We start from the raw sequence: 12,900 nt of genomic DNA, 5'->3' as shown, positions 1-12,900 counted from the left end.
GACTAGTTTCAAATGTGCTCCAACGGCATTTACTTTATTTTGGAAAAGCAATCAATATTTAAAACCCATTCCTGAAATCAATTTCAGTATCGCACCGTCACTTAGTTTAGCTATGTATATGAGATAGATGACAAAACTTTGTTTCCAATCAGATAAATAAACCTAACCAAAACAGACATACACAACAAAGAACATAAAGTAACTAAAATCATACATACAAAGTAACAAAAGTAAATGAGCAACTCGGACTCCACTAAAAACTGGGAGCATGGACCAGGTGCACCGGCAGGGTAAGCGTCTAGAAACACCCGCCGAGAAATCAATCATATAATGGACGACAAATCCAGCGACATGCAGTGCATGATGACAGACGTCAAAGACAATAAAAGATTCACCATTCGACCATTTCAATTTTGAACAGCATAATAAAGTTCGTGAAATTGGAAGATCTCCGAGACGCATATTCAGAGGAGGGTTTAATCGACATTCATGTAGGCGTGGTGGTCAGTACATGGAAGATAGTGATGAACAATCAGATAGACAAAATATTTCCGACGATTGGCATTCATATACCTATCAGAATCGAAGAAATCTTCGACCATGGGCGAAAGAGAAAAACAAAATACTACAAACATGCACCGATGAGGATAAATGTCAGGAGATAGGACGACATCGTGGTGGAAGAAGAGGAGGAAGATGAAAAGAAGCTTACAAAAACTAAAAGTCGATTATTTTCTGTAAACTGTTAACCACTTTATTTTCTCGTTTCGTGATATTGATTCAAGTATTGCTGCTATTTATTTCTGCATGATTACCTATTATCATTCTTATAAAACTATGAATTTTATCCAAGAACTTAAGAAGTTGTTTACATTTCTGAGTCTGTGTTAAAAATGAAGTTACCACAACTTCCAGTCTATTTCATGTCATTCATGACCGCCCATTAATTTGGGTCCCAAGAGACCATTTTAGCCAAATATTTACAGAATAAAATGTAAATACATGTACTGCATGTGAAATATGTCTTGTCATGTAACTGATCCATATCAATCTAATCCTTAAATTGTTCTTTGAAAAATGATATAATCCACATAAAGAAAGAAAAATCAAAGATAGATGAATACATTTTCCTGAAAATGTGTCCATTCGTTAAACACATATGTATACATACATTGTTTCTCTGTTAATTCAAATTAAATGATCATTTTGATTATGATTTTTTCTTATACATATATACCACAGTCTTATACATATATACCACAGTCTTATACATATATACCACAGTCTTATACATATATACCACAGTCTGATACATATATACCACAGTCTTATACATATATACCACAGTCTTCAGTTGTCTTCTTTCTCCTTCAAAATTTGTAGACTCTGTAACATGTACTGTTGCAAACTTTACGTATTTTTGTTTGCATTGATAACATCATATCGCAAACATTTGGGATATATACATGATAGTAGTAGTAGTCATATAGCAGTATATAGGACGTGTAAACTGATTGTTGTATCGTTACTAACATAGAACGTAGAGTTTAATATTGTAGTTACGTTACATGTGCATTATGAATACTTTATAAATACTTTAGTATGATATAAGTTGAGTGAAAAATACGCATCTTTTTGATTTCAATCCAACACAGCAGTGTAATGAACCTACCTAACATCTTATTACATACAATTTAGTAATCTACATTTGCTTGTTTATCATTACAGTGAATCCATCGTCACCATGAGAAACAATTTGTTCACCGCGCCATAGTTTGCCGTTACTCTTACGTGTTCCTGGGTTTAATATTTTTTTAAGCAACTCGGTGCATGGTTCTTGAAATGCAGATGCACCAGGTGCATGCTCCCAGTTCGAGTTGTTGCTTGTTTACTATTGTTTTTTCGTACGGGTTGTTTGGGATATTTCATGTTCTTTCTACGGTGTGTCTGTTTCCTGATAATAAAATATGTGACTCCCTAAAATGGTAATTGCCATGAAAAAATTACCGAACTGATAAAATCTAAGCAGTATTCAAAAGGAAAAGGCAAATAGAGAGTTCGCAAAACAAAGGATAATATCAAGGTAAAAGGAATTATTTTACTATTGACAAATGATGTAACCGAATATCGCTATTTTGATTACTTTTCATAAATCGAAAGAGTTCATTGTAGTAAATCGTAACAAATGCATTTGCGTAAAACCTTAATACAAAGTAATAAATACTTTCAGATATCACCAAAAGGTCTAAAACAAGTATACACACACTTTAAGTAAGCTCCAAGGTTTACCACATGCTTTGATGGATTAAATAATGTGACATAAAAGACGTTTATAGATGCAATAAGTTGTCCTGCAGTTGATATTTCATACACACAAATATATTTATTTCTGATACTACTTTTTATTTCCTTTTATTCTACCTTATGCTGTAAGGTTTTAAAACTATCGTCAAAGTTATGAAACATTTTACTACAGTATAAAAACATTTTCATACTGATTTGACAATTCTCTTATTTGGTCCACAATAATATACAAAAAAAAAATATCCTTTTTCATTAATCATGTTTTGTAAGCAAACTCATATAACAATTTCGAAGCTTAAATTAATTAAAATTATTTTCTGAAGTAAATGTTGTAATAATTGTTAATCCATGTCATTGTATACACAATTTCCAATTGTTTGTGTGAAGTTGGCGTTACACAATAAAACTTTTTGGATTTAATTTGTCTTGACTATATATCTTATTACACTTTTCGTAGCTCCGATCCAATAGTACACCCGTCTTATCGTTCGTTCAGAGGTTATATTCAATATTTTATACGCATATTTCCTTTGGAATATTTTTTAATTATGTAATTTAAACATGTACAAGTATCTCTTCTACTAAATATTTCGTAAATATATAAAGGTTTAGGAAATAACAACTAGTGATAGACTCAGAGAGATTTTCTTCCAGTATGGGAACAGAAATGTACAAAGCCTCAATGTTTCTTGTATTAGTAGAATTTATAATGGAAATATTATGTACGCAGTCAAACATGCAAAACAGTGAACTGTTATCTAATTTTACTTTGTTAAAATGATAAAAGAAAAAAAACAATAAACAAATCATAAATCTTTGAAATAATTGCCAAATTAATTCTCGCTGATTTTTGGCAATACACTTCAAGTGAGGTGTTTTCGCAAGTTACTAGCAATGTCCTTTTCGTATACTGGTTTAAATGTTACATTTATTTGAGGCTTGCTTCCCGAACCCATAACACTGCTTACTAGAATTTTTTTTTCTTTGTCTTCAACTAAAAGTTCTTTACACTTTTTATTGTAATGTGACATTTGGTAGACCAACTTTTCATGTTGTTTTGAACTCATAACAGTGTTATACCATTCGTCGTCGAATTCTTCAGTTCCTTCAACGGTAAACCCAACAGCCATTTTATTACTTGAGAAGTAAGGGCAATCCCAAATTACAAATACACGTCTCTTTGTACAATCTATCTGCCAAGAAACTACGCCATTTGTACCGCTTAAAGTATACCCACGCTTGCGTGCTATCTAAAATGAACAAAAACAAATAAAACAAGAGCAGAAACAAATATAAATAAAAAGAACAAACTTATCTAAACAAAACAAAAAAGTAATATTTTGTGAGAAAACGCACTTAATTAAACTATATTATAACGATACCACATGAAATAATTACTAGAAAAAGGAAATTTCACGAGATCGCAATGATGAATATAATTTATAACGATATAGCAATTTGTACCGTACCTACCATAACTTCTGTTACTCCTGATGGGATACTAGTGGCTGCTTTTGGATTAAAGCCATAAATAGCAGTTGAACTTGGTGATTTTAGATCATATTTCGTTACATTCGATATCTGAATACCGACGACTATGCTGTAATTATGATGTGTCATTAATGTTGAAAGGCTATCCACCCTTTGTGACGAAAAGGATGATCCTTTGGTAAGGGAATCACTCATCGTTTTTTTCGTATGTTCATCAAAGTTGGCTATTCTCTCTCCATGTGCCCCTATGTCAATATATTTTGGAACAATTTAGTAACATGACAAAGAATCCATGTTTATTTTCTGCCAAAAATAATTGGAAAAACTTCGTACGTAAGAAATGCGGGTTGTATTTATTTTTATTACAATGCGTAAACACATTGTTTTAGTAAAGAAACAAGTGTACTGCCGTAATTAACAATATTGCCCCGGCTTCTCAATCCACTTTCAGTTCTTTTGTTTTTGTTATTTGTTTTTGTTAAGCATATTTTTCTATATGAGTCTCGCTTTTGTCTGTGATTTGTTCACTAATTTAGAAACACAGAAAAAAAGAATATGTTAATTGACGAACTAAATGTTACCAAATTTATTTTAACGTACTTATACAAGAGTAATTTCTTAACATCGGGGAGAGCTAATAACGTACCATAAACGTATCATAATTAATATCACCGGCTCATCCTCATCAGCTGAGTTGACGTACCAATATTTGTATCATTGTTGTACGTTAAGACACCTTCGTGAACGTTTATATATAATTATATATGATTTACTAGAATTAACATAATTGTTGTCTTCCTGAGAGTAAAAATTAACGCTATGTCTTATTCATAAAAAAGAACCTAAAACCTTTTTATTTCAATTAGCCTAGAATTCAGCTAGATCAAAGTAATAAGGAAACTTGACAAAAATATACTTCAAGTATCTTATTTTAAACATCAATTCGGAAATATCGTCTTATTATTATATAACTTAAACTTTCAAGGTACTCTGAAACCTGAAATGATTAATCAGACGTGAGAGTAATCTGGTGGTTTGCAGGGATAAGTCGGGGTCCGATCTCCACGTGAGCCATCTAAACCCATACTTAAATTATACTGTGAGAGATTTGTCTCAATAATACCTACGACTGTCTTCATGATCCTCAGTATAATCTGACGATTTTTCCATACTTCTAATCATCGGATTTAATTATTATCAGAATCTAATCAAAATAAAACATACATATTTCTCGAATCAAATATGCATCAGTACTTAACTACAAATGTATATAATCCAATATCAAATCATAAATAAACAGAATAGGAATAAAAAAATATTAGAAAATTAAACATGAAGTATGTAATACTCATTTAAATGCCTCTATTAACATTTGTCAAAAATTTCAGCACTAACATATTTTAATAAGTAATACGCGATCATTATGTTTTATTACAAATTTCCAACCAATAAAAAGTGGACGAAAACTGATTATTTAATAAATCATTTGCATTATAATCGCATGAGATGAACATCTATTTCTTTGACCCCATATATTCAAGAAGATATTAAGACAACTAGTCCTCTGCAGTATCTTAAAAAGACTGAAAGATTCTTCTCCAGACGCATGTAAGGAAACTAAAACTATCGAAAGAGAAAGCCAAATCCACCACCGAAAGGTTCTGCCATATGCATTGCAGTAAATGTTTTCAATTTTGTTTATAACACTAGCTTATATTATGTAGAAATCGATATATCGATTGTGTGTCAGTCTTTGTTCAAACAATGAATAAGATTGAATTAAATCAAAATTAATTACCTAAAAATGAATAATTGAACAAAATTTTCAGTATCAAATAGCCAAATAATCCTAATGAACTTTGACCTGAGTTGGAAGAAAATGTTGTACTAGACAGAAACCGATGTCATGCAAGAATGTCAATAACAATAACTAGTCAGAGTGAAGTGTATTAGAGACTTTAGAATCTTTAGAATGTCTGCCAATGATGGATAAAATAAAATATATACATAAGAGTACGTTTTGTAAGTGAACCAAGTAACAGTTCAAGGATAATTTTGGTGTTCAGAAGGGGAGAAAAGAATAAAAACAAGAGCTTGAGCAACGGAGAAGTAAAAAGTGTAAAGAAGTAATGAAGAAAACCAATATTTTAGCTAAATAAAAAAAAAAAAAAAAAAAAAACGCAATTCAGGTACAAAGGCCAGACATGAAAAACAGGCAAACACAGCAATGAACATGAAGCAATTAAAATATTATAATTAAATGCTTTTTTTATATGGGCAAATAGCTGAAAATTGCCCCTATTTGTTATTTTGTTAAATCAAAGGACCATTTACTCTTCAACAACATTAATCGAATACAAAATTCGTATCAAATCTTATGTATTAATCATTTTAAGTGATTTTGAATTGATACTCAGTTGTTTATTCAAAATTTTGTAGAAAAATATACCCCGACTTCAAAAAAAAAAAAAAAAAAAAAAAATAATTAAAAAATAAAAAATAACAAAACAAAAAACAGATATTGTTCAGTTGGCTGGTGATTCAGATTTTTACAAATAGTATTTTTTTAGACTGTATGGTCAAAATTCGCATGCTGAAATTTATACTACTACAGTTTCATGTATTGTAATATGTACAAATTAAAAGAAAATTAAGTCATGGGAAAATTTTTTGGTACTCCAGGTCTACTACCTTAAAGGTTACCTCAGCATTTGAAGATTACTTTCACCGAAATGTAATTGTGGAATTAAAAAGTGGGAAGTATGTTTAACTGCAATGTTGAAAGTAACACGTGTCAAGATTTAATAAAGTTAAAAATGAATATTTATGTCAACATATCAAAATGGTGCTTTAAATTAAATTTTGTAAGTATAAGACAAGGTCCGGGTGTTAAAAGAATAGGCCTGCAGCAGCGCTAAGTTCGTCGTAAAAGGCGACTAAACAGTGCTCATAACCCTAGGCTGGGACTAGGGTCCTCTGCCCACAGAGCTCTGGGTTGTGTGCCCCAGGCGGTGGAATGGGGTAACCCTGACGTGTTACATGCTGGGGTTGTCATGCTATAATACTGAAAACCTGACCGCAAATCGTATTGGTGGAACGTGTTGGGAAAGATGCCACGTTCCTCGCACGATAATGAACCCTGCTGTTGTATTCGATAGGAGCAGGAACCTTTGCCCTTCTCCACAGGAGGCTAAATTGTCCGACCTTACCCATCCCTCCCTTTTTCTTGTGGCAATCAAAATCGACCCTACTATCCTTGTGTCCTATCCCATTTTTCATTTCATCATTATTTCATGTTCATTTTATCATCCATTTCATGTTCATCCTCTCAGTATAGCTGAAATATCGCTGCTCGGACGTTAAACCCCAATAATCAATCAATCCATCAATCGTAAGTATAAGTATCTATCGTTTAGTACCAAAATCTTATGCGACCGGACAGTTCTGACTGACAAACAAACAACACAATAGCTCATTTCAACGGAACGAAATGCGACCGGACAATTCTGACTGACAAACAACACAATACAAATATACCAACATCATCATGATATTAAATTCGTCCCTTTTTTCCATGTTGTCGAAACGACTGCATAAATAAAATATAAAACAGTTACAAACCTATCATTTATGCTAGAGAAAATAAACTTTCAATACCTTACGAAGTCCCGATTGCGAAGTTGTCTTCATATCATATACGATTGGTGACAATGCTTGAGTCCATATTTTACCTGTGATTTTATTTTTGTCGCCTAGCTCCTTTTCATGTTGATAAGTTTATAACCTTATGCTTATCAAACAATATACCAACCTTGTGTATACTGAATCAATACACCGCACAAAATAAGAAATTACACTTTTCATTTGACATCGTAGTATTTCAACTGTCTACCTGTTATCACTGTTATTAAGGAATAAGGAAGACATTAAGGAAGACATTAATTCGGAAAAATCACGTGGTAATTAACATAACGTACTAGTAATCTTAAACTTGTATTATCATATTTTGCTTTCATTTTAGTAATTATTAATTACAAAAAGAAGTTATGAAGAGTTTTCATTCTGAACCTAAACAACAAATTATGGACTGTACCACACATTGTGATTTTCTTTTTAATTAAAAAAAAAAATGCAAACAGACTAAATTAACTGACACCATTGTCACACTATCAAGCGAGAGAACTGATCAATATACATAGTCAAGTTTTGCAGGTTCGAGGTGAATGGGGTGTATTATTGATCAGTGTTTACACGGAAGGTCATACTACACAGTTGGTATATTTACATATTTGAATATCAAAACTACATATGTATATCGCATGTTGAGATGTTAAATAAATAAGTATAACTCTATAGACTGTATGTTTCTTATGTCACCCAATCTCTTATTAATATTTTTTATAAACAACTTTTAATCGTGGTCAAGAGGGGGAAAAGAAAATTGATGATCATTCAAAGTTTCCTTAGTAAGTAAATCCAGTCAAACTTGTCTGACCCCGAATTATATTCTATTCTATCAACTCTATTTATGAAACATTTTAATACAATATGAAATATTGCAGTATTCCAAATTTGAAAATACGTTAAACACTGAGGCTTCATTCACAGCATAATACATGTATATGATAGAACCTCTCGGTGATTGTTCGACTTTATTAAAACCGTTAAAAGGTTCTCTTTAATACATCTATTTGGTCATTCGGGTGTGGTAATTAAACTCGTAGTTTTAGTGTGATTGATCATCTTTGAACATCTTTATTTCTATTTTTTCATAACATTAAACAAATCAAAGTATATTTACACACAAGGATGACATGAACAAGAAAAAAGATACACATCGGCAATCCTGAATCTCATTTTTAGACAATATTGTCATATTTGAACTCATCATGTATTTCAATCATGTAGTTTGAAATGTGACACATATGTCCGAATTCAGAGCTTGAATTGCTTGTGTCATGCCTAAAAAAATTGATATTACCATATCATCATCGTTTTGGTCGAAGAATACTACGAAATCGTTCAATGATAAATGTCTACTTTTTATAAAAACATTCAGTTGGTATTTTGAGAAGGTATGGTCAGGCTAACACATGATGCTTCAAAAGATTTGGTTCGTGTGAAGTGCATATAGAATATAGTCCTTGTTTTGAGTCTATTTTAAGTAGCGTTAAAAATCCTTCATTCAAAGCGGGAACAGTAACTGTAAATTTTAAGAGTCATGTCATGTTAAGCAAGAATGCATTTGGCAGCAAGTTTCAAGTCAGCGCGGCGCTCAACAGTATATCGGTACTATTTTTCTTCAATTTTCCTCAAACAATTCAATGATTCACAATGTTTTTCCATAGTATTTTTTTTTTGAAAAAAAGCTCCTGAAAGAACAACTTTGTGATATCAATGTAACCTTCAAATGGCGACAGTCCTACATTCTTATAACTTGTATCGGAACGACTCCTTTTGAAAAACCGAAGTGTTGATCGAATAAAATATCTTTGCGACACCAACATTTGCTTTCTTGAAAAGTGATGTTTCACACGCAAACAAAGCTGTTGGGTGATTCCTCTTGAATCCATACCTATTGTAAATAGTGAATGATACACTGCTGGATAAAAATTCGGGGATGCAACAATAATCTATTATTTGCGTCCTTATTCTAAAATAGTAAAGTTGAGACCTTTTCTAATTGGTAACATATGTTTTCATCTGTTCAAAAATTGTTTTTAAGACTTAAGTTTTACATCTGAAGCATCTTGTTTATATCTACATAAAATTACCCCAAACAATTCTAGTCCCGTGCAGATCCGGGTTTTAAAAGAATAGGCATGCAGCAGCGCTAAACTTGTCGTAAAAGGCGACTAAATAGTGCTCAGAATCCTAGTCGGGGGCTACGGCGCTCTGCCCACAGAGCAACTAGGTTGTGTGCTCCAGGTGGTGGAATAGGGTACCCCTGGCGTGTTACATGCTGGGGTTTCATGCTATAATGCGGAAAACCTGACCGCAAACCATAGTGGTGCACCGTATTGGGAAAGTTGCCACCTTCCTCGCAAGTTAAAAAACCCTACTGTGGTAGGGGTAGGAACCGTAGGGCTCCGTCACAGGAGGCTAAATTGCCCGACCCTACCCACCTCTCCCTATTTCCAGTGGCAATCAGAATTTGTCAACCCCATTATCCTTGTGTCCCATCCCTTTTTCATTTCATCATCATTTCATATTCATTTTATCATCCATTTCATGTTCATTGTCTGAATATAGCTGAAATATTGCTGCTCGGACGTTAAACCCCAACAATGAATGAATCAATCATTTATTCTATCATAATAACATAATGATAAATCTTAACATTGAACATATACATCATGAGAATGATTTGTAGATGGACAAAGACGCATAAAATACACGTTAATAAATTTTAGATTATAATACAACACAATACATTCTTTTTCTCAGTATATCCATTTTTTAAACTCTGTAGCCTTATAATTTCCTTAACAACAGTGTAGTATTGACCCCTATATATTGATTAAATATGCATTACTTGTACCTTATGTTACCTGAATATCTTCATTGAAAATTGTAAAAAATCTCACTTGTATCACTTTACAAGTGTTCAGTAAAAAGACAAATATCAGAATTCTGCTATAGAATTTGAAAATAAATTATGTCATACATGGCTATCCTTTTATCCAAGCATAACAACCGAAATATCAAAAATAATTCAATGAACTTTTACATTTGCTCATGATCACCATGACGAGTTTTGCTATACGGTTGTTTTGTACATTATCATTCAAATTGACCTGGAACACTTGTTCGTAGCTTAGGTGATAATTCTGGTCTTTCCTAGTATACATATAATTGCCTGTAAAAGTTTCATCAATCCGGCCATCTTTTTGTTCATCTACCACAAAATTTTCTTCACACTTTTTTCTCAAAGCTATTGATCGTGGGTTGATCCGAACCTTTACAACATTGTCTTTTTCGGTTCCGGACCATTTCGTTTGAATTTTCGTTGATTGCATCTAATTTACTTATTTTTTGTAGAAACACCAACACGAGTGTCTGTATCTCTATTGTCTTCTTCTTGTTCTTTTAATTGTGAATTTTTTAATTTCAGCTATGACAAGTGTCTAGAATTGTGATCTCACAAACCTTCTATTTACGTTTTTAGATTTAATATTTCTTCGTCCTTAGTCTTCAGACTGACCCTTATTTATTCTATATCTTAAGCATGATTCTTAATAATTTGTTCTCGTTTGTTACCTGTTTATTTTACGCTTTATGTGAAAACTTGTTTCAGCTCAAGAATAATGGCTAGTACCACGGCATTATCTGTATGCTTGATATTAGATTAACTGGTAACTTTCGTACAAATTTCGGGTATAACTATCCCGCTTTCATCATACCCGGTTATAACGCGTTAACATTGCCGTAATTCTGTCGCGTTGTTGGCCCCTTTTAGTACTAGAATATAAATGTCGTCGGCTATTTTGTTCACTAATTATTGAACCATTTTCTCTACTTAATCTCTCTACCTGTTTGATCGTTGAAATTTACTGTCTTGTTTACGTACAGTATATTCGCGAATTGGGCACATATCATTTGTATAAGTACATTTTATGAGCTCACTGTTGAAAGTTTTTTTTCTATCTATTCGAAGTTTGAAGAATATGATACATGTCTTCGTCGTTGAATTGACTGTCAGATATTTTTGAAATTTCACTTTGGAAACTTTGCGCATTTTGATTTTTCTGTAAAGAGGTCATTTTCGCTATCGACGTCGTTGTCATTGTTTACATTGTTACCGTCTATCGGGAGTCCCGGGTACATTAACAACAATATATTGGTGCAATGTTGAAGAACACAAACCAGTAGGGATAGAATCATAAGAAATTACTCATTTACTTTCTGTTTCTATACACATATAGTTATTTTTTTTCTTTCTGTGAGCTAAATATCTGCTGCCATGTTGGAATATCTTAACTCATGTAAATGCTCGAACGTGATTTCAAAAGACAGGCGACATCTACATACCCCATACGGTGAACCGGATAAAATACACTTATATTGAAAGACTGAAGATAAGGAAAACAAAATGTCACACATGAAACTAAAGCACTGGCATCATGAACGCACACACAAAAAAAAACTAGGAATGACATCAAGTTGCCAGGAAGGTTTAGCATGACCTGCAACGCAAAGAGTAGCTGTTGTACTGCGTGTGAGTAGAATCCAGTTCTTTTTTAATAGCAGCTACACAAATTAGCTCTCAACGATACTGCGAAGACACAGATATAAAAAGAACTCCGGCCTCAGGTCTCTGAACTCTACATTAAGATCAGACACCTTTTGCGAAAAATATTTTCGTGCAATTCAACACATTTTCTTCAGATGAGTATACATAGTTTAAATCTGAACAATAAGATACGGTTTACAAAATATCTTGGATAAACAAGATTTATTGCTCACTTTGCTAAGTTAACAAATGTATCTCCACCAAAGAACTGATTTGTTGACCGTATCATGGTTTTCTTTGATCTTTATTCTAATCCTGACGTGGCAGTTTCTAGGAAAGCGTACGTTCCTGGTCAATACTGTCAGTTTTTATTGGAGTCTGGGTTACGTTTGTTTCTTTGTATGTGTTATTGTTGTTTTTTATGTTCTTCGTTATACTCGTGTTTATTTTCCTTGCCTGGTTTTTGTCCGTGGATTGTATTCCTTTGTGAAAATTCAATTTTTTGTTCCCTTGATTACTCTTTAACCTCTTTTTGTAAATATATGGACATGAAGAAAATATAAAGCATCCATTATCTCTGGCATTTAATAGTACTTGGAGATTTGATAATAATATATTCGCATTGAAGAATGACAAAAATATTAATATCAGCCTTATTTTTCAGGTTATATGACTCTTTCTCATTAGCGAACACTATGTTCAAAGTCGTCTTAAACTTAGAACTTCATGAGTCCGACCATACAATAAAGTCGGCATCAGAGGGATTTTGCATGACAAAAAACGTAATTATATGATTTATCATTACTTACATATGTAAATAAACTAAGTGAGACTTATTACTTGAAGAAAAAAAAAAAAAAAAAAAAAAAAAA

The 12,900-nt window shown here is 32.5% G+C and overlaps 1 protein-coding gene across 6 annotated transcripts; it reads right to left on the bottom strand.

Annotated features, from left to right (window-relative positions):
• Window positions 1-2,828: 2,828 nt before the first annotated feature.
• On the bottom strand, window positions 2,829-7,753 carry LOC148604752 (conoporin-Cn1-like). Of its 6 annotated transcripts, none has more exons than XM_088550239.1 (4): window positions 7,607-7,753; window positions 4,919-4,999; window positions 3,778-4,040; window positions 2,829-3,554 (listed from the first exon to the last, which is right to left on the bottom strand). In XM_088550239.1, the coding sequence occupies exons 2-4, from the start codon at window positions 4,932-4,934 to the stop codon at window positions 3,168-3,170; spliced, it is 666 nt and encodes a 221-aa protein (XP_088406365.1). In that variant the 5' UTR covers window positions 4,935-4,999; window positions 7,607-7,753; the 3' UTR covers window positions 2,829-3,167. The 6 variants fall into 6 exon arrangements, with proteins under 6 accessions (XP_088406365.1, XP_088406362.1, XP_088406364.1 ...); XM_088550236.1 differs by having other exon boundaries at window positions 4,923-4,999; window positions 7,607-7,722; XM_088550238.1 differs by lacking the exon at window positions 7,607-7,753 and adding an exon at window positions 7,453-7,551.
• Between the last annotated feature and the right edge of the window lie 5,147 nt (window positions 7,754-12,900).

Source organism: Perna viridis, chromosome 10, assembly GCF_037379345.1.
Source record: "Perna viridis isolate PV_CMFRI_1.1 ecotype Kerala chromosome 10, ASM3737934v1, whole genome shotgun sequence".
Taxonomy (NCBI): domain Eukaryota; kingdom Metazoa; phylum Mollusca; class Bivalvia; order Mytilida; family Mytilidae; genus Perna; species Perna viridis.
The sequence above is the reverse complement of the archived record's forward strand: the minus strand, read 5'-3'. Positions and strand labels throughout refer to the sequence as shown.

Bases quoted from the DNA above. Each gene is read 5' to 3' on its own strand.
- LOC148604752 (XM_088550236.1), bottom strand. From the start codon at position 4,977: ATGATTAGAAGTATGGAAAAATCGTCAGATTATACTGAGGATCATGAA. The intron at 4,041-4,922 runs GTAGGTATTATT...ATATTGACATAG, and splicing joins TGAGGATCATGAAGACAGTC to GGGCACATGGAGAGAGAATA. The intron at 3,555-3,777 runs GTAGGTACGGTA...TGTTCATTTTAG, and splicing joins CAGGAGTAACAGAAGTTATG to ATAGCACGCAAGCGTGGGTA.